At 39.1% G+C, this 27,222-nt stretch overlaps 1 protein-coding gene across 1 annotated transcript in view; it reads right to left on the bottom strand.

Annotated features, from left to right (window-relative positions):
- UNC5C (unc-5 netrin receptor C) overlaps positions 1–27,222 on the bottom strand; it is a 407,419-nt gene that overhangs the window by 53,596 nt on the left and 326,601 nt on the right. The window contains 3 exon segments of the mRNA XM_081249069.1: positions 9,929–10,093; positions 13,042–13,209; positions 18,345–18,525. Of these exon segments, the coding sequence (XP_081105195.1) occupies positions 9,929–10,093; positions 13,042–13,209; positions 18,345–18,525 (514 nt within the window).

A 27,222-nucleotide genomic window follows, 5' to 3' on the forward strand; every position in this document is an offset into this window, starting at 1 on the left:
AATTGACGAGCCATGCTAGAATGATGTAGTTGTTAATGTATGATAATCACTTTGTATTTGGCACAGAACCTACCATAAATGTAAATATTTAAAAGGGAAACATTGTTTCCCTCAAAAATGATGCCAACAGGAAAAAAGGAATAAACATCAAAAATTGCAGGGACACTACACATAAGAAGAAAATCACATTTTAAAGCAATGAAAGCTGATCACCACTTGCTTTCAGCCTCCAAGAGCCCACATGGAAAAAGGCTTATTTCAAAATGAGACAGATGTGGGTTCATATACTGGCTCTTATACTAACTTGTGGATGCTGGTGGGCTCTTTCAATTTTATGCCTCGGTTCCTTCCTTACCAAGACAGAGCTATTATTAGCGGGATATCAAAAGTTCTGTTTGTAAGATTATTTTTTTGTACCTTTTGAGTTTTATTAAGTTGAACTCAGGTCAATTTTGTTTCAGTTTCGCCACATCTCACATAGTAGATTGGAGTTAGAAGCAATTAATGCCAGGGCCTTAAGTCATTATATTAGGTGGAAAGTGAATAAAATTAAAATTACATCTGCAATTCCTTTAAACTAAAATATATATATGATACAGTAATTTTTACACTCTCTAGAGTTTGAGAACCATTGAGCCAGATTTAAGAGAGACATAAAAGGAAAGTCTTTATGTAGCTGTCTTGGAATTAACTCTGTCTTTAGATTAGCTATCAAGTTTGTAGCCAAAAGGAAGATGGGTGGATTTTTTTACGGTGTTCCTGCTTGCCTTCAAGGTTACTCATTATATTTCAATATGGAGCTGTGTCTATGGCCTTAATACATGTAAACAGATTTTATGATATTGTGAGGATTAAATAAAATAGATGATGAATTCATATCTCATATGGGGAGTAGTATATAAATTATGAATATGACATAACTCAATTCTAATTTATAAAAGCATTACGTGTGTTCTGTAAAAGCCCATGTTTTGAAATCATCAAGCTTCTGGTTAGTTTTAGAATATTTATCTATCTGAAGTACAATAGGCCACTTCAGAAGATCTGTCCTCACTTTTATGACCCTAGCATTAGAAGAATCTCTCTTCTCCATGGATTTTCCTCTCTCCTTGACCTGGTTGCTTGGTCTTTCTTTTTGCCGGTGACCTTACACCAAGCCAACATATGTGACTTTTCTCATTCCAATTACATTTCTTCTGATGCAAATGTTCTCATTAAAAACCTCAAGGGCCATTCAAAATAAACATGACCAGATTTTGTTTTTTGTTTTTTTTTTTCTTTAAGGTTGGTTCTTATCTAACCAGCCCATCAGGAATGCACTAATGATGTCAAAGGTCAGGTCTGTCAAAGACCCTCACAGTCATTTATTATAATTTACCACTCTTCTGAGGGTTTATTTATTGACAAGGGCTTAAGGAACTCCAAATAAATGAATACATAAATCCTAGGACATGACAACAAAAATTGAAAAGAACATTTGCTTATCACTGATGTCAGATATCTAAATTGCCACGGTAATTTGTGCTCCAGCCTTCACAGGACAGTGGGCCACGCTTCACTAACTGATCTACAGCCCTGTTCCTAACATTGACAACCACACCCTTCTGAAAATGAACAGCAGGGAATGGACATCTCAAATATAAAACCCTTATCTTGTGACCCACAGAAGGTGACGAATAAATGTCTGAAATTTAATCCAACAGTTGAGTAAAATCAAACCCACAGATCAGCTGCCCAAGCATTTTCAGTGCAGTATTTTCTATTCCCATCAACACTCCTTCAGAAAAAGGATAAATTATTAAATCCAAAGGCAGTGATAAATAAATCCATAGTATTAAAGACATCTGATAGAAAAAGTAAAGTGATGAAAAGTCCTGAAGTAAAGAGGCCAATTCCTAGCATACACCACCCTATCTGCTGGGTTTTTAGGCAAAAAGAAAACAAGCAAAAGCGCTAGCCCTGTCCCTATGTGATTTTTTTTAAAGGTTAAGAAAATATAGCAAATAACTTTAATAAGTAGCATATCAAATTAAGATATTCTTCAACTCTGCCTTATGATTTTTTCAAAAAGGAAGGAGAGAGACAGGAGATGAATGAATCTATCTGAAACGGCATAAATGCAAAAATGGGACTAGAAGTTAGCTACAATCAAATGACTTTTATTTGATGTATGCTGGGGCCTAGTACACATTACACAGTTTTAGACTCAACAATAATAGGGTCTATATAACATCAGATACATTCTTTTTCTTTTGTCTCACTTAGAAGCTAAGTTTGGCCCTATGTGATCTTGAAGGAGACCTAGCTTTGCTGCAGTTGTGAAAGGTGGTACCTTCCTTAATCCCCTCGGAGTTTACTTTGCATCCTGGAAGCTGAAGACTGCATTTGTCCTCTCACACCCATCTGTTTGGGGCTCCCTTAGGTGTTCAGTAGGTTTCTGTGGGCTAAAGTTCCTAACCACATCCCTGCTTTCAAAATCGGGAAAATGTTTTACCAGAAAGGAAAAAATGAACAAGTAAACCACACTCATTATACCGGAGACAGCACAGCACTGTGTTGGGCAGCCAGTCCACGGACAGAATATTTATTTGCCAGCTGGGACACTACGCATATCAAGGACTCTACAAACACAGCTATGACATCAACTTCTTCCAAACTATAGATACAAGCACTCACTGTCTGACACTCACAATTATGCTCTCCTATCAAACTGCTGTGTTGACAAGAATTTCACTGGAAACTGACTAGCGCCTTCTCAAATGCCTACCATGGCGGTGATAAACACATCATACTCAAGTGAAGAGCAGCCTATTTGTAAAGTAAATTATTTCCTCACATTAAATGCACCTGGGATTCTGGGGGGCCCTGGTATGCAGTGTGTCCCACTACAATTCACACACAGAGTTCTGCCACTTCCTCTGTAAGTGAGAATGAATGGAAGAGCAGGGTGACATGTAAATTTTTTAATGAGTAAAAAGTGCTAAATTTGCAGACTGCATAACATTTTAATTTCCCAAAGTCAGGAAGTTCACTGATGCAGACACAATTCTAGGCAGTTCTTGTTTGTAAATTGCAATTTCTAATTTGTCTACTGTTGGCATAAACCCTCTTCAGCAAGAAGGAGTAATTCTAAATTCAGATTTGAACTCTTACATATCTCTATGTGAGACTCCAATCTTCAAATGGGATTAGAAACCAAAGTCTGTAGGAATAGCTGCGGTAACGTAATAATCTACCTGAGGGTATTCATAAGTATATATAATGTACCATTTCTGGACCAAACCACATACATAGTCCTTAGGTTGCTATTTTCAAAAGGAAGAGGTAAGCATGGATTAAACCATTATATGCCAACCATAACAGAGCAGATCTTACTACAAATTCATTATAAAGATTATAAAAGTTAAAAGTTATCAGGTCTTGGTAATACAATCGTATTTCAACATACATGGTAAATACACTTATTGGCTTAGCATTTTGGGAGACTGTCTTAAGTGCTTTTTTTTTATTCTCTTGTACCTCTTTCTCTCTGTGTCTAGTGTGTCCGCTCTCTTTCTCCCCAAAACCATTTTATGCAAATCCTATTTCAAAACCATATGGCAGGGCTTCCCTGGTGGCGCAGTGGTTGAGAGTCCGCCTGCCGATGCAGGGGACACGGGTTCGTGCCCTGGTCCGGAAAGATCCCACATGCCACGGAGTGGCTGGGCCCGTGAGCCATGGCCACTAAGCCTGCACATCTGGAGCCTGTGCTCTGCAACGGGAGAGGCCACAACAGTGAGAGGCCCGCGTACCGCAAAAAAAACCCAAAAAAAACAAAAAACCATATGGCAAGACTTGGAGCTACTTTCATATAATCTTAGAGATGATATAAAGAAACCTAAATGGGTACACAGCACAAGAGACCTTCCGTTACTGCCTTCTGAATAAGATACAGTATTCTATAGTATTGTTAAGTAAAAAACGGTCTTATCTATTATTAATGTTAACTTTCTTGTATCCGAGATATCAGACATGTGTGCTTATTTTCAGTAGTGGAAAACACTCCAAGTCATCTACCCTTTCTTGTTCAATGCAATCCATATCTCTTAGCATACCTAAGAACTCCAATATTAAATTCTGTTTTCTAATTAACAATGTGCTTATAAACCAATAATGCCCAACTTCTTTCTGGTATATTAAGTGACTCTTAACAGTTTTGAATGATCCTTTAATAATGCATTCTAGTGAAATTACACCAATTCCTGGAAGTTCTTAATTTGAAAGTGGTGTCTCCAGTGTAAGAACTACTTTTCCAGACCACTGAGGATATACCCAGTGTAATATATACATGATATATGTTATACTTCAATAACTAATGTGTTTGGACAGCTTAAAAATTTAGTGGAGCTTCTGAAATTGCTTAAAGACCATGACCTTTTTTCACAAATGAAATTATATAGCATCACATAATGAATCCAATTTACTAAAGAGTTTAAGAATAAGTATGGTTGCAAGGACAGAGTGATATGCATATGATAAGCAACTGGGAAATAATGCAAAACTGTAATTCAGTTCCAAATCCCCACGTCTTCACAATCCTTTTGTATATGTACTTGGTTTACTGGCTATAAGTAACTTGCCGCCAAGGATTTTATACTAGGATTTTATACAAGTATTTTATGCAAATACTTTTTATGTAACCTAATCTAAATCTAATCTAATTTGAATCAATGTGACCAAATTCCCAGGACAGATCAGTGATATTGCTACATCTCAAATAACGAAATGAGACTCCTGTTTCCAAGATCATGCAGTTGTTCTAGCCAATCCTCAACACTCCTTTTTAAAAAGTCATTTACAATTATAAGCATAATGAAATACTAAATATAAAGAATATTGAGAATAGAAAGCATATTGAAAAAGAAAAAAAGTACCTGTAATCTCACTAGCGTAAATAAATAAATTTCATTCATCTTTTTCCTAAGCTTACTTTTATATAGTTATGACTGAATGCATACATAAATCCATATTCTGCTTTTGCATGTTAAACCACCATAAATATTTTAGTGGCTATATGATATTCCACCTTATGGAAATAGCATTTACTACTTAATCATTGCTCTAGTATTGGACTTTTGTGTTTTACATTTTTTACAATAAACTACAAAGAATATGAATGTATTTGGCACATATATTTTAGGTATTCATATTAATTACTTAAAACTTATTCACTGATATAGGATTCCTGGATCAAAGGAGAAGAATAATTTTAAAGCTCTTAACTCATATTGTCAAATTGCTTCCCCAAATCATCATAAAAATTTGTGTTCCCATTTACAAAATACAAGAGATTCTACTTTAGTGCACATTTGCTAACATTCAGCATTATTATATCTTTAAAATATTGATTAATTTTGTAAATAAATAACCTTGAAGTCTTTTGGTTAAAAACTTCAGTTGGCATTGAGGAAAAGTCTAAGAAAAAAAAGTATCTAAATTAAAACTATGAGCAAAACCAATCTCTAATATGTGTTACTTAGGCAAAATGGGAAATGGAATTTAGAATGGCCCAATTAGATAGTCAAAGCCATTAACTGGACATTTTAAAATAAAGATAGAACTACATTGTAAGTTCCATTTCTTAACTTTCAATCTTTCTCTATAATTGTGATTTAAGTATGTCTCTCATAAACAATATAAAACTGGATTTTTCCTGTAATTTTGAATTTCCTTTAACAGATAAATTTAATTCATTTACATTATTATCCTTGATATATGATAATCCCTAATATATACCATCTTACTTGTTTTCATTTAACTATACTTTTTCTTTCTTTTTTGCTCCTTTTCTGCCCTTAAAAATCTTATTTTTAATTTATATATTCAACCTTTATGTGTGTAGTCAGTCTTAACATTTTAATTGGAGCACTTGAATCAGTAAAACTTAACACAAGTAGTATTACTGTTCTTTTCCTGAACACACAAAAATTAGAACATTTTAACTTAGATTACACCCTCCCATATTCTGTGTTAATGCTGTCTACAGTTTAGTTCCATTTTATTTTTAACTGCCCCTTAACTGGTCCCTCAATTTTTTAAAGAATCGATTTTCATATTTTTAGTAGCTTATTCATTGAGAGTTTGTGAGTAGTAAGCTCTATCTTGATTATCTCAAAAACTTTAAATTTTGCTCTCTTGAATAATAAATGTGGGACTTTTTCATTCTATCTTCCATGTTTTAACCTACCTTTTATATAATCATTCATTTTATCTTTCCTCCTTGTATTCTGAAAAGTTTCATGAGATCTACATTCCAGTTTACCAATTTTCTCTTCAGCTTTATCTAATGCTGTCTCTGACCTGATCTTATGTTTAATTTTCCATTGAGTTCTAACCTTCAATGAATCACATTCCATTTGCTTTTTCCCCAAATCTGTCTGTCCTCTTTATAATATTCTTTTCTTTCATTTGTGCTTATATTCCTTTTAAAAAGTTTGTCTTTTTATTTTTATTTATTTTATAGCCTCACTCAGATTGTTGTAGGAGTCCATGTTATTAAAGTACTAACTCACCTATTTATTATGTTGCCAACTCTCTCTTACAGCAGACTATTCCCTTGGGTGATATAAAACTTTATTTTGTAAATTCATTTTCAGGAGTGGGCTATCTTTATCATAGACCAACGCACTTGGGTTGTGAAAAGAACTCTAGAAAATGGCTTGCTGTTCACTTCCGCTGGTACCCCAGTTTTACTAACTTTATAAACTGCACATACTTTGCTTTTTGTTCCCTGTACTGTATCTTAGACTCCATACCCAGAACTGGGTGTTGGAGTGTGGTTTTATCACAGGTTTAAGTGAAGACTTCATTTTTCTTTTCTCTACCGTGAATTTTCCTGTAGCTTCGCTGGGCTGACGGGTAAAAAATTTCTAGTTAGTTTTCATGGTGAGAGCAGCCATTCATGAGACCCAGTTTTATGCAAGGTTCTGGCTTTCAACTCAGCCTCAGAACTGAAATCCTAAAGCCTAATCCCTAGGACTTACATCCATGTCTAATGCTCCTCTTGGTTATTCTGGTGTCCACTCATAGAGGTATACTTCTCTAGATTTGAGTTCCTACTTCATTTCTGCCACTTGAGGATTTCTTTCTTTTGAACTTGATATGCCCGCTCTCTCTCTCTCTCTCTCACTCACTCATACACACACACACACACTCCAAATGTGTGTATGTCTTTTAAGTTTAAACATTTTATCCAATATTTCTACATATTTTGAGTCAAAGATATTTATAATGAGAGAAATGGCTAAGGAAGAAATATGTCTGAATATTATTTTGAACAAATTAGTGAATAAACACGGACAGCAATATTTTCTATATATTTCACATTGTATTGCTCTTAAGTACCAATCTGACTTTTAAAATATACTACACTGTGTTATCTAGGTAACTCTGAATTCTACTGACATCAATTATGGACTCCAAATTTCTCCTTCCTAGCAGTATATCTACATTTATATCCAAATCATTTGTAGACAATTTTGAGTAGATTCAGAGGTTGTACTGCCTCCCTAGTTCAAGGGTAAGTAGGCTAGCTTTACTTTGAGATAAACAGCTCTTTATCAGTATTGCAATATTATCAGTGCATTGAAGACACTAATTTTCCTAAAGTACATAAACATTAAATGATAACTCCTAATTGTCAACTGCAAGTTTCTAGCAGTCTTTTCTACTCCCATTCTTTTTCTTAATGCAGACCATGTCCCTCTTACAAGCTTGGTACTTACACTATCAGAAAGCCTTTTGTTTTCCAAAATAAGGACCAAGAACATTATCATTTCTTTGCAAAACTTTGTCAGCAATACTATGCCAGAAACACCCAGCTTACTGGTAAACAGAAACTATAGCTTTCACTGTAAAATACTATAATCATTCAGCGCAACAGTATCTGAGGTTTTTATCACCAAGGAAATCAATAATAGCACAAACTACAGTTCTCTTTTGCACTAGAGTAGATACAGCAGGGCAGATGAAAGAGTTTATTGACCTAGTAGAGACTGTTACTACAGCAAATCAGAATTATGAAAGGAAACAGCTTTTTAACTAATTAATTCAAACACCCAAATGTTCCAGGCTAATAAGAGACTTGATAAAGAAATAAACAAACAACAAATCACACCTCTTGTAGCCTCATTTCCCTTCCTTACACACACACCTCATGCCACCATTATTGGTAAACATCCAATCATTAGAAAAAATTCTATTAATGCTTTAAGAAATCAACTAGATGCTAAGGGGATGCTATGTCATGAAAGTCTTAACTTGAATATTTCATGCTTGTATTTGACAAATGTTATAATTTATAATGTGTCATTTGTGTAACTAATAAAAGGCCCAATGTTCCATCCTGCAGCACTGTACTCCTTGTTAAATATGTTGCTTTAGGAATTTAAAAATATGCACAATAGAAACAGTAGGCATTAAATCACCCAAAGTTGAAAAGTATAATATTGAGAAAGGGAGTGAGAGAGAGAAACTTCAAATATTGCTACTTTCAATCACATGAATCAATTTGCTCAGCACTAAAAGAATACTAAATTATAAAAATGTTAAAAAATAACTTGTGTATGGTACGTTTTCATTTGAATCCTCAACTCAGACTAACACCAAGAGGAACAAACCCTGGATCTCTGAATAAATGGTTAGTAAAAGAGCTGTATTCTTTTCATTCTGTGTTTCTGGTACAAACTTAGAGGCACAGCAGTCGTTCCCAAATCACAACCAGAAGCTATGCTTTACACCCAGCTGCAGTCTGTTCGCAAAGAATAACATGTACCGTGGACAGAAAAATAAGAGGCCCACTGGCTTTTTATTCTGTGTCAGCAATGTAATTCCCTATTTGTATGTTAAGTAAGGTTTCTTTTTAAAGGTCCCTGTGCCGTATAGACTCTGGAAAGTAAACAGAATTTCATAAATGTGCTGAAAATAAAATATCTGATTCTTAAATGACAAACACAAATACTTCCATACAAATACACTTGGTGGCTTATATTCCACAAGCAATCTGTAATGTGTTACAAGAAACGTCAACAGTTGGCTGCCATTGGTTAAGATCCAAAGACAGCACACTGCTTGATCCATTCATCCGTTATAGGTGGGATTTCAGAACAATTCTTAGGACCTTAATGCATGGTCATAAAAGGGATGGTAAATTTTGTACATCTAAGGGCTCCTCAAGAGAGGAGTGAGAGTCTGCAAATATGGAAATCAAACCACCATCTCATTAAGAAAATCTAAGGAAAAGAGCCATGAAAAATGTGGAATACTTAGCTTATAGCACCTATTATATTCCTGAGCCAATCTTCTACACCCATTTTTAAAAATTTATGTTTTATAAACATTAGTCCCTTTAGATAAATGTTATAATTTCTAATACAAACCCAGCATTTTCAAGGTGTTGTGAATATGTTCACACTGAACACTTGTAAACTGGTAAATCTACTTGCAGAAATATTTCCTGTCCTTATACATGTATTTTAAATTTCGTGGACACTGGTTCAGTAACAGCCATGAATTAGAAATAAATAGCTTACTTTTTGGAAGTCATGTGACTCTGTGAGGAGTTCAGGGTGCACTTTTGTGCACTATAATAAAACTGAGTAGCACTTCCCCGCCCTGAAAAGAATGACAGCCCCTCCATGGAAACAACTCAATCCCTTTTTGTTCATGGGAAAGCAATACTGTGTGTGTCATTTGTTAACTGGATACAGTTATTTTTCATTCTGGGTTCTGGGAGATTCATTTTTTTCAATTTTGACAGAGACCCATGATATTGGTATAGTATTGCATTTTTGTTTAAGAAGTTTTTATTTTTTGATATTTCCCTTAAAGAAATCCAAATGGTTAAACCTCAGACCTCCCCAGTGTCTGTCGTTTGCTCAAATAGACTTACTCTGCATGCAGAGACCATCCGTGCAGTTCTTGGATTGCAAGACGAGGCCGTCGCAGTCCCTGCCTCCGTTCTTGGGGGCTGGTGCTGTGCACTCCCTCCTGCGCCAGTGCGTGCACTCGGTCCCACAAGTCGACCACTTGCTCCATGAGGTCCACCTGCCATCCACTGCCACACAAAAACCAGCATCGGGTCAAAGGAAGAAGGAACTTTTTGAGGGCAGAGAGGAGGAGAGCACAAGCAGAAACAAAACACCACCAAACACTGAAGAAAATGCCCCCCGAGGAACACTGCATTCATTTTAACTGCTGAAGTAGTGCATGCTCTACATACATTGCGTGGGCTCTTCGAACTTCCCTTACGAGGTGTGTGACTATTTCTTCACTGACCAAGCAAACGGAAGCTTAATGGGACACATAGAAACCAAAGCTGTCACCAGGAGCTGCATAAAAGTAAATCCTGGTGGTGACCCTTTTTCTATTAAAGGGGAAACGTCTGGATTTTGGATTGAAAATTAGGGAAACTCTTTTTGGATCCAAGATTCCTTCCTGCATAATGTAATGTGGGTAGTGCAAGTAAACCTCTGTGGGGTTCAGAAGAGGCTGGTAGAGTGTGGAAGAAATCCATCCATCCATCCATCCGTCCATCTACCCACCTACCTGCACCCTTCATCTACATCCTATACACTTTTTATTTTTTCATCCATGCTGCTTGATTCTAATATCTTCTGCAATGACTTCTTGAAAAGACTATATTATTTTCCATTTATTATTTGATGATTTCATTCCATTATTTGATGATATATGTTGCTATTTTTATTTTTAAAATAATATTTAAGCACATTCCTAATTTTTTCCTGTGATTCAGTCATTTAGAATAGATTCACTTTCTTAATTTTTGTGCTTGACTTGTTAGTAAACTTCAGTGATAATGAGCTAAGATATCTCTACTTTAAAAACACACAACTTAAATACTCTAGTACATTCTTTAAAGGTTCTTACATAAATAAGAGGAAAATATTAAAATAAGAGTTAAATTTTTAAAAATTTCCCTGAAATACATAAATAATCATCTAGGATTCAATGTAAGACAATCGCAAACATCATTTATTGAACATGCAATGTACATGTGTTATACCTACATATTGACAGAAATTAGATCAATTTAAATAATCTACATAGTTTGGGAAATCTGTGTGATTTCATATTCAAATTATTGTGTAACTATATGTATTATGTATAATATGTATAGAGATATAAATATGCCCACATGAAAAAATGATGCAAGCATTAATATTTCAATTGTACAGTTAGATATATAAGCAACTCCCAGCTACCTGAAGAAAAGACATTTGCTTTGATCTAGACCATCCCAAAGTACACACACAAACACACATTTCTATTTCAACTAAATGCTCAGTGCATTTCTAATTGTGGGAGTCAGTATGCAGACAAAATATAGGAGCATACAAGAGAAAATACTGAAATTCTTAGCCTAGCTAAGTGTCAAAGTTTGTTGCGTACATAAAAGCTCTCAAAGGGTTCAGTGTGGGATACTGTTTTGATATTCGGAAATGAAAACAGGAATATAAAATTTATATTATGGTTTTCTCTCCAGTTCACTTCTCCAATCCATCTCTGAGGAAGTTCTACTAAAAGGATGAACCTGACAAAAGTTAGGCACAATAAAGGGAAGTAAGTAGTCTTTGTATCTAAATAATGAAAGTGACAGTATAATAGCGACCCCAATGGAATACAATAAATTTATAGGTTATTTCAAAATAATGTTAGCTTAATTTTTATATATATATATATATATATATATATTTTTTTTTTTTTTTTTTTTTTGCGGTATGCGGGCCTCTCACTGTTGTGGCCTCTCCTGTTGCGGAGCACAGGCTCCAGATGCGCAGGCTCAGCGGCCATGGCTCACAGGCCCAGCCATTCTGTGGTATGTGGGATCTTCCCGGACCGGGGCACGAACCCGTGTCCCCTGCATCGGCAGGCAGACTCTCAACCACTGCACCACCAGGGAAGCCCCTAATATATTGTATAATTGGACATTTTAGTGGGTTTTGGTTTTGGCAAATATTAACTTCAATTTACCAAAGGGTAAGAGCTTGGGACAACATGAGATAGCACAGAAAGATGCTCAGAGGCAAAGGGATGCAATCTTGCTATAGGTACCACTGCAAATAACTCAAAAATAGGTGACCAACATGTACAGATAATAGATGACTGCACTGTGTTTTCAAAATCCATTAGCTCATGTGTCACAAAGCTTAGACTTCCTTTTAATTCATTCCAGATGTTTTATTTGCCTTTGCCCAGAAACTGACACCAAATACCAAGTACTTCACCTAAAACATTTTCTAAATTTCAGTTCCAATTAATTTCCATGGCTTTCTGGAGATCAAGGGTTGTTATCCTAAATGTGTGGCTTTCAATGCTGCTCAAATGCCTTGAATTACAGGTCCTGCAATCTTGGTTCCAACTGTTTTGTTGAGTAACAGAGAGGGATTATGTTCATGTGTGTTTAATCTCTTGTTTTATACTATTTTGTATGTTAGGGTAATAAAGTTAAGTACTCTTTTGGGGGAAAAGACTTGAGATCCCAGCAATGTAAGCAATGAATGGGATGATGGATTTAAACAATGTTTACCACACACTCCTGTGAAGAATAAGGCTCTGTGGGACTTCCCTGGTGGCGCAGTGATTAAGAATCCGCTTGCCAGTGCAGGGGACATGGGTTCGATCCCTGGTCCGGGAAGATCCCACATGCCGCGGAACAACTAAGCCCGTGCACCACAACTACTGAGCCTGGGCTCTAGAGCCCGTGAGCCACAACTACTGAGCCCGTGTGCTGCAACTACTGAAGCCCGCATGCCTAGAGCCTGTGCTCTGCAACAAGAGAAGCCACCGCAATGAGAAGCCTGTGCACCGCAATGAAGAGTAGCCCCCACTCGTTGCAACTAGAAAAAGCCCGTGAGCAGCAACGAGGACCCAACGCAGCCAAAAAAAAAAAAAAAAAAAAAGAATAAAGATTTGTATATATACCCTAAAACTTATTTCTAGAACGGGAGGAGACATTTGGGATGGGAGCTCTGGTTTGTTTACCTGGGCATAACGTGGTGCAGGCTATTTTCTGCACACTCTGCCCTTCACAGAAGGCACCACCATTGAGTGGGGCTGGGTTGGTGCAGGTCCTTGTGCGCTTCTGATACCCTCGTCCACAGCGGCTATTACACACAGACCACTCTGTCCAGGTAGACCAGCCACCGTTTACTGGAAAGAGATAAAAAATAAAATGTGAATTAAACATATGTGCATACACACAGAGACACACAAACCACACACAGTACATAATAGTTGTATCCCAAGTGACCATAAAAAAATCGAAAACTTCAAAGCTATAAGAGACCCTGGATATCATTTCACACGTATATACAATGGAATATTACTCAGGCATAAAAAGAAATGAAATTCAGTTATTTGTAGTGAGGTGGATGGACCTAGAGTCTGTCATACAGAGTGAAGTAAGTCAGCAAGAGAAAAACAAATACCATATGCTAACACATATATATGGAATCTAAAAAAAAAAAAAAAAAAAAGAAAGAAAAGGTTCTGAAGAACCTCGGGGCAGGACAGGAATAAAGATGCAGACGTAGAGAATGGACTTGAGGACATGGGGAGCGGGAAGGGTAAGCTGGGACAAAGTGAGAGAGTGGCATGGACATATATACACTACCAAATGTAAAACAGATAGCTAATGGGAAGCAGCCACATAGGACAGGGAGATCAGCTCGGTGCTTTGTGTCCCCCTAGAGGGGTGGGATAGGGAGGGTGGGAGGGAGACGCAAGACGGAGGAGATATGGGGATATATGTATATGTATAGCTGGTTCACTTTGTTATAAAGCAGAAACTAACACACCATTGTAAAGCAATTATACTCCAATAAAGATGTTAAAAAAATAAAATTGCATTGCAGAGCTGAAGAATCTAAGCACAGAGATAAATAAAATGAATTATCAACATCTATTTACCTATTCAGAAAATAGGACTGTGTTCTCCTCTCCTTAGTCAGTGTTGTTTTAAAAAAAAATCCTCTTACCTAGTAAAGCTCCAAAAATTACTTTTGGCAACTTATCTCAAATAACATATGTTTACATCCTTATACCAAGGCTGTGAGTGACTATGAAGCATGGGAACTGATAAAATCATTTAGCCTTTTCTTAATAACAGATGACTGATTATTTTTCTTTAGCATATGTAAACTTTATAACCTTTTAAGGACTTTTAGTTAGTTTCATTAGTAAGTGAATCTAGTTTTTAAAGAATTCTTGATAGCTGGATTTTTAACTAATTGAGTATCTATTTGAATGAATTAGCGATTAGTTAATGTAACTGAAATGGACACCTATTTTGTGTATAAAGGGTATTTACGGTGTTTGGTGGAGCTGTCAGTATAGGTGCGATGATAAAATCTACTCCCTGGGACTCCCCTGGTGGCGCAGTGGTTAAGAATCCGCCTGCCAATGCAGGGGACACAGGTTCGAGCCCTGGTCCAGGAAGATCCCACATGCCATGGAGCAACTAAGCCTGTGTGCCGCAACTACTGAGCCTGCGCTCTGGAGTCCACGAGACACAACTACTGAAGCTTGCGTGCCTAGGGCCGGTGCTCTGCAACAAGAGAAGCCACAGCGATGAGAAGCCCGTACACCGCAATGAAGAGTAGCCCGTGCACCACAATGAAGAGTAGCCCCTGCTCCCCAGAGCTAGAGGAAGCCCGCGCATAGCAATGAAGACCCAACACAGCCAATAAATAAATAAGTAAATAAATATATTTAAAAAAAAAACAACCTACTCCCTAACACTATGTTCACTACCTCTGTAGATCTTGCTCTAGAAAATACTCTGACATACTTTTGTATTTCAATATACGAGTCTGTGAAATCATTTTAATTAAGCAATTTCTAACAAAAATTATTTGCTGGTGGTTAAAACATGGCACAACTAGTATATGTATCTGCTTCCTGATGGTAAAGAAGAGTGTTACTCAGATAACACAAACCTTACATGTGAACATCATAGGCCTATCATCTCCTTCTCTAGAAACTTATGCAATAGGCAATAATCATGAATGTGTTATACATACATAGACTATTTTTCACTGGAGAGTTATTTTTTTATATAAAGATAAACTGAAATCAATTGTGATGTTCAAAAATAGGAACATGGTAAACATGTATGTTCGTGAGATTGACTCCTAGGCAGCTATTGAAAATGACTCAGTATACATGCACCCTATGTTCACAGAAGCACTATTCACAATAGCCAAGACATGGAAACAACCTAAATGTCAATCGACAGGTGAATGGATAAAGAAGACGTACAGGGACTTCCCTGGTTGTCCAGTGGTACAGAATCCGCCTTCCAAGGCAGGGGACATGGGTTCGATCCCTTGTGGGGGAACTAAGACCTCACACGCCATGGGACAGATAAGCCTGTGTGCTACAACTACTGAGCTCGTGCACCTCAACAAGAGAGCCCACGTGTTGCAAACTACAGAGTGCACATGCTCTGGAGCCCACACACAACTAGAGAGAGAAAAACCCACATGCCACAACTAGAGAGAAGCCTGCGCGCCACAATGAAGAGCCTGCGTGCCACAACAAAAGATCCTGCATGCCTCAACAAAGATCCCGTGTGCTGCAGCTGAGACCCGATGCAACCAAAAAATAAATAAATAAAGGGCTAGCCATCACAGCTTTATTTAAAAAAAGATGTGGTACATATACACAATGGAATACTACTTAGCCATAAAAAAGGACAAAATAATGTCATGTGCAGCAACATGGATGTACCTAGAGATTATCATACTAAGTGAAATGCGTCAGAAAGAGAAAGATAAATATTACTTATAGGTGGAATCTAAAATATGACACAAATGAACCTATCTATGAAACAGAAACAGAATGAGGGATATAGAGAAGAGACTTATGGTCGCCAAGGGGGAGGGGCATGGGGGAGGGAGGGATTGGGAGTTTGGGATTAACAGATGCAAACTATTATATAGAGAATGGATAAACAACATGGTTCTACTGTATAGAACAGGGAACTATATTCAATATCCTGTGATAAACCATATGGAAAAGAATATGAAAAAGAATGTGTGTGTATATATATATATGTGTGTATAACTGAGTCACTTTGCTGTACAGCAGTAATTAACACAACATTGTAATTTAATTATACTTCAATTAAAAAATAAATTTAAAAAAAATGATGCTGTAGAAGTCTGTTTAATAATACATGGATATTGCAACATTATGTTTTAAGTAAAAAAATATATTTAGAATCCTTATTTTAAAATCCTATTAATGCTAAGAAAATTCCAGTAGTATACATGTCAATCTTTTTTAAAGCTACATCTGGATGACAAAATGACAGGATTATAGGTATTTTTTTCTTTGAACGTTTTTCTGTGTTTCCCGAATTTTCTATAATGAATATATATTTGCAATCTAAAAATGATGCTAACAAAATTAAATATATACAACAGACTCTAAAATGAAATACTGGTTACATATATATGTTTTTCTGTGGACTATTAGTGAGTCCAACCTATGAGCCTTGGACAACTTATTTTACGAGGCCATGAAAAGGACAAGCCGATGTTTGACAGGTAGAGTTGCATTTAGCATTCCAAAAAGCAATTTAAGCCACTCAGCTTCACAAAACTCCAAATGTCATGGAATTGTCAGTATAAATTGCTTACCAACACACTGGCAAGGCAATATCATAAACTTTTAGAGAAAAGACAGGTCTTGAAGATCCTAGGCTTATTCCCTCATTTTACGGGCTCCGAGCATTCTGTTTAAGTGACCAACTGAAGGTCAGCTGGTGATAGACCTAGGCCTAGAACATAAGACTCCTGACCCCTAGTCCCATGATGTTTTCTAAACTCAAAATGCTTTAGTTACTTGTGTTTGATTCTTCCTAAAGACAATGTTCAGCTTGTGCTTATGGATACTGAAAGCATGCCATACACGGGAAGAGAGATCTGCATGTACATGAAACATCCATGTAATACATCTATTTAGAGTCTGCCTTCATTAGTTATTTATGACTGGTACAAGCTGTAACATGCCCCACTTCTCTTTTCCATTTCCAATGCTGTTAATTAAGTCGTTCAGAGAGTTTAGAAAAAGACAAAGTGGGAAACGTTTCACTGTGACTTAAGGAAATTTCACTTCAGAGTATTCAGAGGATTTAAAAAAAATATTAAGCATCTGTCCTGTAATGAAAATGACAGTTTTAAAGCATCACTACATTCAGCCTTTCGAACACATCACAGTGGTTTCTGTTCTCATAACACCCTATAGCATGAGGACACATCCAGCCAAATGGTACTACTTGCAGTAAGCAAGGGCCACGAGCCACATACTCGTGGCTGTCCTTCCTTCGTAGTCATTTAGACAAATCTCCTGGAGTGTCATTTAACACTGAAGCGGCCATGAAGAGCTTCCTTACATTCTAAGTGGTAGCCATGTCATTCCGGAGGTGGCAGAACCTCAAAATATTTCTCAGGGTCATTCAGTTTCCTCTGAGACAATAACTCATCAGGAATATGAAGACCTACTATGTATCTAACACTGTGAGAAATACATAAATGTATAGGGCTGTTCTCTTAGTCTACCAAGGAGCTTAAAAGCTTAGCTGGGGAGATGGAACTACTAATGAAATGATGAGAAAACCACTGAGTGCTAAAGCAGACAGGCAGATAAAAGCATCACGTGCTGCAGCAAAACTGGGGTCAGAATCATTTAGTACTTCTGGAGAAATGACAGGCTTAGAGATGAGATGGATTAGAATAGGGCCAGAGAGTGGAAGAGAAGCTTTCTGAAGAAGTCATCATGTTGAAACTGGCTACAGGGTTAGGACTGAGCCCTTGTCTTCACTCTGGATGCCCCTGGTGGAGTGTAAAGCAAGTTCTAGGGAGTTAAAGTTGCTCTGATGTGTTCGGAGAACAGGTCGGCTCCAGTTTACCTGAGGTTTTGCAATCACTCTCCTGAGGCCCACAGAAAGAGCAGCAGGCTGCTTGCAGCATCTTCATCTTGGAACTCCCTCTAGATCTTTGTAGTCCAGGCTATGGAGAGCGGGAGAGCCTAGGGAAGCAGGGAACCGTCCTGGTACTTAGGTAGGTTTCCTTCATTTTCCTATAAACTGACTGACAAAGGACCAGGGATTTCTAAGTCTAGTTTTTCTATAAGTATCTAAACCTCACTGTCCACGTGAGAAGCTGGAAGAGAGCCGCAGTGGGGATAGAAAAGGGGCCTCTTCACTTGGTATTTTAAGATTAAAATGAGAAACTGCAGTTTGACCTCAACTAGATTTGAGACCCCAAAAGCTCACTCACCATAGACTATGACAGTTGCGGTTGTGCTTTTCCTCTTGGCGACAATGTTTTTGGCAACACAAGTATAGTTTGCGGTATCTGAGAGGCGGGCCTGCTTGATGATGAGGTTGTGATCAATGGTAATATAGAAATTCCGATCTTCAACGGGATCAATGATGTCTTCATTTTTCAACCATTCCACCTAAAGATGCACGAGAGAAACAGATAAATTCCCAGTATGGATCCCTTGATGGCTGTCTGTCCTAACTTTTGTTTTGCAGTGTGAATAACATTTTCCATGCCATGAACTTCTGCAAACTGGAGAAAGTAACTTTCTGAGGTCACATTAAGTATCACTCACCTGCCAAACATGCTGATTCTGTCTGTACTACATTATTCTCAAATGTCAATGACCCAACTGGGAAATACAGTGTTCAAATTGTTTTCACTTTGCCCTCCAGGCAGGAATTGGGGATGTGCATTGCCAAGTTCAGAACCCAATCAAAAATAATAGGCTAAGCATTTCAAACTGAACTCAAACCTTTTGCTATTTTGTTTACTCTTGGCAACCTACCTGCTGCTTTTCAGCAGAGAATATAAGGACTATTAAAAAAGCTCAAAAGGCATCTTAGACATCGTGTAGCTCTAATAAAACAACATTTGGATGATTTATGTGTAACATATGGATTAAATTCCCCTAAAAGTGCACTTACTTTAAAATATAGCAAACACATATTTAGAGATGTATCTAAGCCAAAATCTTGGGAGAAAAAAAAAAAAGGTTTTCTACTAACTCTCAATATAACCTTTTAGCATATAAATCATAGTCAAATCTCTCTTTTTGTCTATCTCTAGCATCAAATCTTTGGCTCATGGTTTGCTTCTGGAGAACCTGACCTAAGACATGACTGTTCAAAACTATTGAACTATTTTTCCTGTGCAAATATCAGTTTAGCAACAGCAATGTTATCCTTACAGAATGAAAGGAGGGAAATGTATCTGTATAAGATGTCCTGATGAAGGATAAACTATTTCTTGTTCCATAAATTGCTTTTTTCCCCTACGCACAGGTTTTTCCATAAAGCAAAACAACATTGATATTTACCACACTTAAACTTTCCTTTTACATTAGTGTGGATACCCATACAAGAAACCTTTAGTGGTAGGGTGTCAATAGTATTGCCATTTTCAAAATCTTAAGGAGCTTCCCTTGTACCACAAGAGGTCTGGAAATTAATCTCTAAATCTGTCAGTGGGCTGGATGTTACACAGCTCTAAATTACATCTAACACAGGGACTCTAAAACAATGCTTCCCTAATCCTTAGAAGAGAGGACAAAATTTAAAGGGAAAAATAAAATACAATCATCTTGAAATAAACATATGAGGATATAGACAAGAGTAACAATTTGTAATGACGTAAATTCTGAAATAGCTTAACAGTGTTGATACTTACACTAATGGAAGTGAGAAAGCGTGAAATCCATCTAAAATAGTGGAGCTTTAAAACATGCATTTTGTTTTCAATAAAGACAGCACATTCAGTCCTGTGCTTGGATACATTTGATGAGAGATGCACACTCACTTGACCTGGATTTTCTCAAACTTCGGCCCTACACGTGTGGTAATATGATCTTGCTACAAGTGCAAGAGGAAAGGGAGCAAGATTCAGACTATTAGAAAACTGCTTGATGATCATTGAAAGCTGATGTTAATATCTTCTGAAGCTAATCTTTACACAGATTATCTTTGCCATTCGAAAGAAAGCTTTCCACTTACAGAAGGTCCTGTTGGGCTCCCCTGATTTGTTCTTAGCTCCCGTGTGTGTGTGGGGGGGGCAGGCACGTGCACGTGCAATTTTCTTTCAAGGACCCATACCTTCTACTTTGCTTTGAAGGATGGCCCTCAGGCTCCTAGATGTTCTGCTTCGAAGTACCTAGGGGTTCACAGCTCCCCCACCAACTTTCTCCTTTGCTGTGACCTCACAGGTGTGGAAACAAGCCCTGTGTCCAACCAGGTTGGAACCTGAGTTGTTACTCTCCAGAGCTGCCCTGCAGGGTGCGTGCTGAAGCTACCTCCTTGAGACATCTCCTAAATGTATACTTTCTGGGCTCCTTTTTTTCTCTTTTCTCTCCTGCTTGCTCCACCCACTTACAGGACTCTTCTGGGAGCACTTCTATAACCAACCATTTGCATTCAAACCTCTGCCTCGTGGTTTACTTCTGGAGAACCTGATCTAAGTCAGGACTGTTCGAAACTATGGTTTCTTCTATGTACATAACAGTTAACAACAGTAATGCTATACTGATCATAAATGATACAAAGATCCCAAGGGATACTGAAAACCACCTGTTTATTTGAAAAGTTTATTACGTGGAAGAAAAAAAGGATTCTGCACTGCTGGCAAAACATTTAAAAAGACTTGCCTGATTACTGGGTATATGATCTCGACTTTCTCATACGCGACTCTGTTATTTTCCTCAGGTGTCTCTCGTCTCTCGCTGAGGCAGTAACCCTGGACCCTGTGAGGGACATGGCCCTCCTCCCCTAATTCTGGCTTTCACCCAGGGAAACTCTGCTTCGAGTTATTCTCTACACTGGGCTTGCCTGTATGCCTTTGTTTGAAGAAACAATGACATCTACAGAGAGAAAAGAGCTGTAGGAATGAAGAAAGGACCCAAGGACTTGGGCTTTTAGCAAGATGCGCCCCCCTTCCCAGTTCCCTATGCCCCAGAACTCCCAGTCTTGTCACCAAGTCCTGTTTTGAGACCTGATCTCCAGGAGAAGCTCAGGTCTGGACCACAGGTCATCACTCACCTCCTGCACTAGAATCACCATCTTGCTCAGCATGTCTCCATCACCCACCCTCCAAAACTTTTCTTTTTTTGCGGTACGCGGGCCACTCACTGTTGTGGCCTCTCCCGTTGTGGAGCACAGGCTCCGGACGCGCAGGTTCAGCGGCCATGGCTCACGGGCCCAGCCGCTTCGCGGCATGTGGGATCTTCCCAGACCGGGGCACAAACCCGTGTCCCCTGCATCGGCAGGCGGACTCTCAACCACTGCGCCACCAGGGAAGCCCCCTCCAAAACTTTTGAAATCCTTCCTCATTACCTTGGAACACGGCACCAACATCTTCCAAAATTTCAACCTCTGTTCAGATTGTTTTCTTCGCTTTTCTCTAACTAAATCCTAGCTCTTCATGATGCTGCTGTTTCTTCTAGAGTCCTCTCAAGTGGGGATTTCTGATTTCCCAAACCCAACGTACCACGAGGCCTGGGGATGCAGTAAGTGTCCTCCTTGATCCACACTGTCTGCTCTACCTTCGCATCCTTGCAGTGAAACGTGGCTGTGCAAAGCCATGTTGAGTGGTGTAATCTTACGTTCATGATGACGGAACTCAAGGGGGCCCTAAATTCTGCCAAAAAATGGTACGATATTTTCATCGTCTGTTCACTGTCCCACACTCCTAGACAGCTATTTCACACCTTCTCCTCTCTGCTTAAACACTACCTCCCCCGCTATCCTCACTTTCAGCCAATGACCAAGATTTCCACGTCACAGAGAAAACTGACAATCACCAGACATCTCCCGAAGCTCCCACTACCCACCTACCACCCCTGTTCTGCACCCTCCCTCTTGTTACTAGGCAGCTCTCTGCTCCTAGGTGTCACCTCTCACTTGGAGTCTGCATCCCATTCCTGTTCTCTTAGTCAAGGGCAAGCCCCAGGAATTCTCCTCTCTTACATCATGAATTTCCCACTACACAGAATCATTTCCACCAGCATACAGACACGTGGTTACTCTTCACAACTTAAAAGAAAATCCCTCCCCACTCATTTCTGCCTTTAGTCACCCCCACATTCCTTTGCTCACCTTAAAAGACGCCTTGGAATACCTGTTTGTACTTTCTCTCCAGTTCCTGTCCTCTTCATCTCTACTGAATCCACTTTAATTCACATTGACCTCCATCCACTGTTAGAACTGCTCTCTTTCCAAGGTACCAATTACTTTCACTTTGTTAGATGGACTGGTGAGGTTTTAGTACTTGACTTACTTGACTCAGCAGCAGCATTTGACCCCATCGGTTTCTCCCTCCTCCTCGCCTGCTTTCTCCAGACGGGGCACTTTCTTAGTTTTTGTCCCATCTCCCCCCATTCCCCCACAGCTTCCTTGGGTTTAGGTCTGTTCTCCCTGGGTAGCTCTGTCCTTGGGCCTCTTCTTTTTTTTATTTTCCATCCATATTCACTTTCTTGGTGAGCTCATCCAGTCTCATGCGGATGACTCCTAAATTTATCTCCAGTCTAGACCCTATCCTTGAACTTCAGACTCATATATCCAACTGCCTTCTTGCAACTCCACTGGGTTGTCTAATAATGATCTCCTGAACTGCCCTCCAAAGCTGTTCCTCCCACAACCTTACCCGTCTCAGTTAAGGCCAACTCCATCCTTCTGGTAACTTAGACAGAAACCTCAGGCTTGGCCTTGACTACTCTCTTCCTCTCCCCTCTGCTGATTTGATGTCAGAGCAGCATATCAGAATCTAACCACTCTTGTCCCCTCAGCACCACTCCCTTCCCCGAGCAGGTCACCATCATTTCTCTCCTGGATTATTGCAACAACTTTCTGTCTATATCTTTACTTTTCCCCTTGGTCCTAACATCTATTCTCAACACAACAGAGCGATCCTTAAAGCCTAAGTCTGATCATGCTATAGCTCATCTCCAAGCCTCCAGTGGCCCCCTATGTTGTTCAGTGTCAACCCCAAAATCCTCACAAGGACCCACAAGGTCCTGCACCACCAGGAACCCTGACCTCTCTGAGATCACCTAGTTTACTCTCTCCCTTTCTCTCATCTTTTTAGATGTTGACTCCTTTGCTGGTTCTTAGACACATCAGGGGCGCTCCTGCCTTGGGGATGCTGAGTCTACTGGTGCACCTGCCTGGAATAATCTTTCCCCCAATAAGTCTGCTCTCTTCTCTCCTTCAGGTCTTTACTCAGATGTCACCGTCTCAGTGAGTCACTTCCTAATCAACCTTTAAAACTGCAACATCTCCCTCTGAGTATGCTTGCAATTCCTCACTCTCTTTTATTTTCTTCATCTCACATAGACTGTATTTTACTTGTTAGTTGTCTCCTCTTCCAGAATGTAAGCTCCATGGATTTGGGTCTATTTTTTGATCACTGTTATAGTCCCGTGGCCTGGAACTGGCAGATAGTAGGTGCTTAATTAGTATTTGCTAAATGTATGGACAAAACAACACATGTAGTAGGGTCAAGTCTGTTATACATATTTTTAGATCTCCCTAAAGTTGGTGCTTTAACTGTCAAATTTAATAATGAATATATATGGTGAGAGCAATTTTAAACATCCCTTCTAGCTAAGTTCTGCAGGAGATTAAGAACACAATCTCCACTGCCTAAGGTCAAATCCTACAGAGCTGGCCTGGCCTCCAAGTGGACTCATTGGAGAAATCATGACATAAAAGAGGGCCTCTGGAATGATGCTAGGAGACCTCCAGTGTTTCACTGCCATTTAGAAGTATGAGTCTGAAGTGTCCAGTGGCCAACATGTTTTAACTAAGGCATCTTTGAAAATGGAACTCTCTCTAGCCCACATTATACCTGTATGTCTGCTGCAGAATTTTAAGGTGTTTGAGTAATTATGGCGGAATTTCATCTAGTAAGCACAGAATCTAGGTGATCCCAGGAAACCTGAGACTGTAACAGCTTCCCAAGAACTTTCAACTTCAATAAACAAAGATGCACCTTGTTATTTCAATTCCATTCCGCAAACACTGAGTACGTACTATGTGTCAAGTGTTGGGGAATAAAGGGAAAAATCAGATAAGTGCTTCCCTTATGCTTATGTAGCATTCGCTACGTAAGAAGACAAACCTATAAACTAGCAATTGCAATGTGACAGAGAAACAACAGACATGTGCAAGGATGGAAGCAAATCAGGGTTCAAATTACGTGAGGAGAGGACATCTGAACCAGTTTCTCAAGGATGGAGTTAAGCTTGTTGGGAAGGCAAAGGGAAGCGTGGGGTGAAGGATGAAGAGGATATTTCAGGAAGAGGAAGCAGCAGGTGCTTCCCACAGGCCTGAATCCTCTTGGGGAGTCTGAGCACTGGACAGTGGTCTCAGCTGCACAGCCAGGGCAAGCAGAACAAGGATGGAGAAGCTGCTTTCAGGAAATCACTGAGGGACTCCCATGCTGTGATCCACTGAAGGGTTTAAAGAGAAGAGGCATTACGATGCTTTAAGAATGACTATTTTAGGGGGCAGTGTGGATTACTAGGGAGGCACAGTGGAAGCTGGAAACCAGTTAAAAAGGCTACTGTCGTAGTCCTGGTGAAAGACGATGAAGACTGAATGAAGGAAGGACCAAGGGGACTGGGGAGAAAAGAATGGATACAGAACGTAATCTGAAGGGGCGAGGGATATGGCAGAAGAGTTGCCTGCATGTGGAAAGGAGGGGGCAAGACGAAACCATCTCGTTTCTGGCCTGGGGACCTGTGTGTAGATCAGGGATAAAGGAGGCAGACAAGATTTAAGGGCTGAAAGGATAATGAGTTGATTTGGCTGATCTTACAAGGAATCCAGATGGTACAGCATGATTCTCTACAATAGCTAAATTGCTCAAAATTCTCCAGTTATTTCCATGAAAAGGGTGATTTTTTTCCCCTAAAGTTTTGAAATACAAAAAAAACAACAATAAGACCCTCATTAGTTCTGCTTCTCTTAGATCACAGCACTAAGAACAGAACACAGATATTGATTAAAAGGATAAAACAACATTTATTCCCATTTTGGTTAATTAAAAACTCAGGAGAGGATGTATGGGAGGGAAAACAATGTGTGAGAATAATTCTGTTTATCATGTAAAGGGTGGTCTGAATCGTCAAGATAAATCAATATAAAAGCCTTACAGATATATTCTTTTATTAAAAATATATATCCTGGGCTTCCCTGGTGACGCAGTGGTTGAGAGTCCGCCTGCCGATGCAGGGGACACGGGTTCGTGCCCCAGTCCGGGAAGATCCCACATGCGGCGGAGCGGTTAGGCCCGTGAGCCATGGCCGCTGAGCCTGCGCATCTGGAGCTTGTGCTCCATGACGGGAGAGGCCACAACAGTGAGAGGCCCGTGTACCGCAAAAAAAAAAATTAAAAAAAAAAAAAAAAATATATATATATCCTTTTCATGCAGTATCTCCAGCACGCAACACCATCAAATAAAGTGACACTCTTCCATTTGAAGTAATTTTACAGTGAGTCTCCTTACATAAACTGTATGTAAAATCCCAAGAAACAATACAGTATCTTTTGTAGCGCTAGAAATTAATTGTATTGAGTATTTAAGTATTTAATTATACTTTTGCAATGCTACTTATTTGTATGCTAATCTTGGTTAATCAGGAGTCAGTACTTGGGTCTGGCCTCTGAATTCTGTTCATATTTTGTTCATTTCAGTGCTTCTTGTTGACTTTACCCTGAGACTTGGTTTCTTCTCACCCCTCCCATTTAGCAAACCATTTGATTTATACAAGGGAGAAGTCTTTCTGAGCTAGAAGTTATTTTTAGCTATGTATAAAACATTCAGAAAGAGAGAAAAATAGGTTGAAGTTCAGAAAACAATAAAAGGCTTTGCCCATAAACCATAACTTGTCAGGGTTGCAGTGAGGCAAAGCACTGTTTCTGTCCTTGTGGCTCAGTAACTGCGGTCTTTTCAATAATTTGGAGCATATCTGAAGTAATTTACTGAAGTGTTTATGAAGACACAGGATTCTGTTAACAGGTAATAAAAATAATTATGAGGAAATGTTAGGACATCCTGTTTGCATATTTGGTTGCTGTTTGGTATTGATTATCCCATTGTGTGCCACTGAGAATCTTACTGTAAGGAGCAGTTCCTCCTGTACCAGATAAGAGGGCTGCTCTCAGGCCAGACTGCCTGGGGTCAAAACCCATTTCTGTGCCTCTCTTGGGCAAATTTCTTTTCTTCTATGTGCCCCAGAGTCCTTATTTATAACATGAGGATAGTTATAAAATTGATTCCATAAGGTTTTTCAGGATCAAATGAGTTAATACACAAATTACTTAGTGTTTGGCATATAGTCAATATTCTTAAATTATTATTAGTATTACATTAAGAATATTCTAAAGGAGCTGGGACAAAATCCAAACAACTCTACAAAAAAAGAGAGAAGTGGCATTCATCTAAAAACAAAAAGGAAGGGAGAGATCAAAATGGTAGAGTAGGAGCATGTGGAGTTCACCTCCCCCCATGAACACATCAAAAACATATCTACATGTGGAGCAATTCTCACTGAAAACAAACTGGAGACTGGCAGGAAGACTCTTATGCCGCCAAGGCTATTAGAAAGATCCTCACAGAATCGAGTAAGAAGGGAAGAGAAGCACGATCGGGTCAGGATCTGTGCCCCTGGAAGGGGACATAGAGAAAAAGGGAGATTACAAGGAGAAAGATCTGCCCTAGGGAGTGGGCAGTTCAAGCCACATATTGGGTGCCCCAGCCCTAGGGTCCAACAGTGGGAAGACAAGTCTCCTTAGCTGGTTTGAAAACAAGTGGGACAAACAGGAGGGCTGTAAGGAATCTAAACTCTGCTTGTAAAGACTGTGCACATGCTTCCTTACTCCCAGAAACAAGGCAGAAGAAGCGGATTGAAACTGCCTGGGCCTAGGAGGAGTGCCACAGTGGCCTAGGGGAGCACACAGCTGTGAAACACACAGCGGACTGGGACCCAGAACACATCTGAATGGGGCGAGGGCAGCCATTGCTGGTGTTTGCGGAGGCAGCGCATGGGGAGTGGTCCTGGACCCTGCATGGGGCTGGAGCCACCACAGCCTGTGCCCCAACCACACCAAGTACCTACTTC

The sequence above is a fragment of the Mesoplodon bidens genome, assembly GCF_964165515.1.
Source record: "Mesoplodon bidens genome assembly, chromosome: 1".
Classification (NCBI taxonomy): domain Eukaryota; kingdom Metazoa; phylum Chordata; class Mammalia; order Artiodactyla; family Ziphiidae; genus Mesoplodon; species Mesoplodon bidens.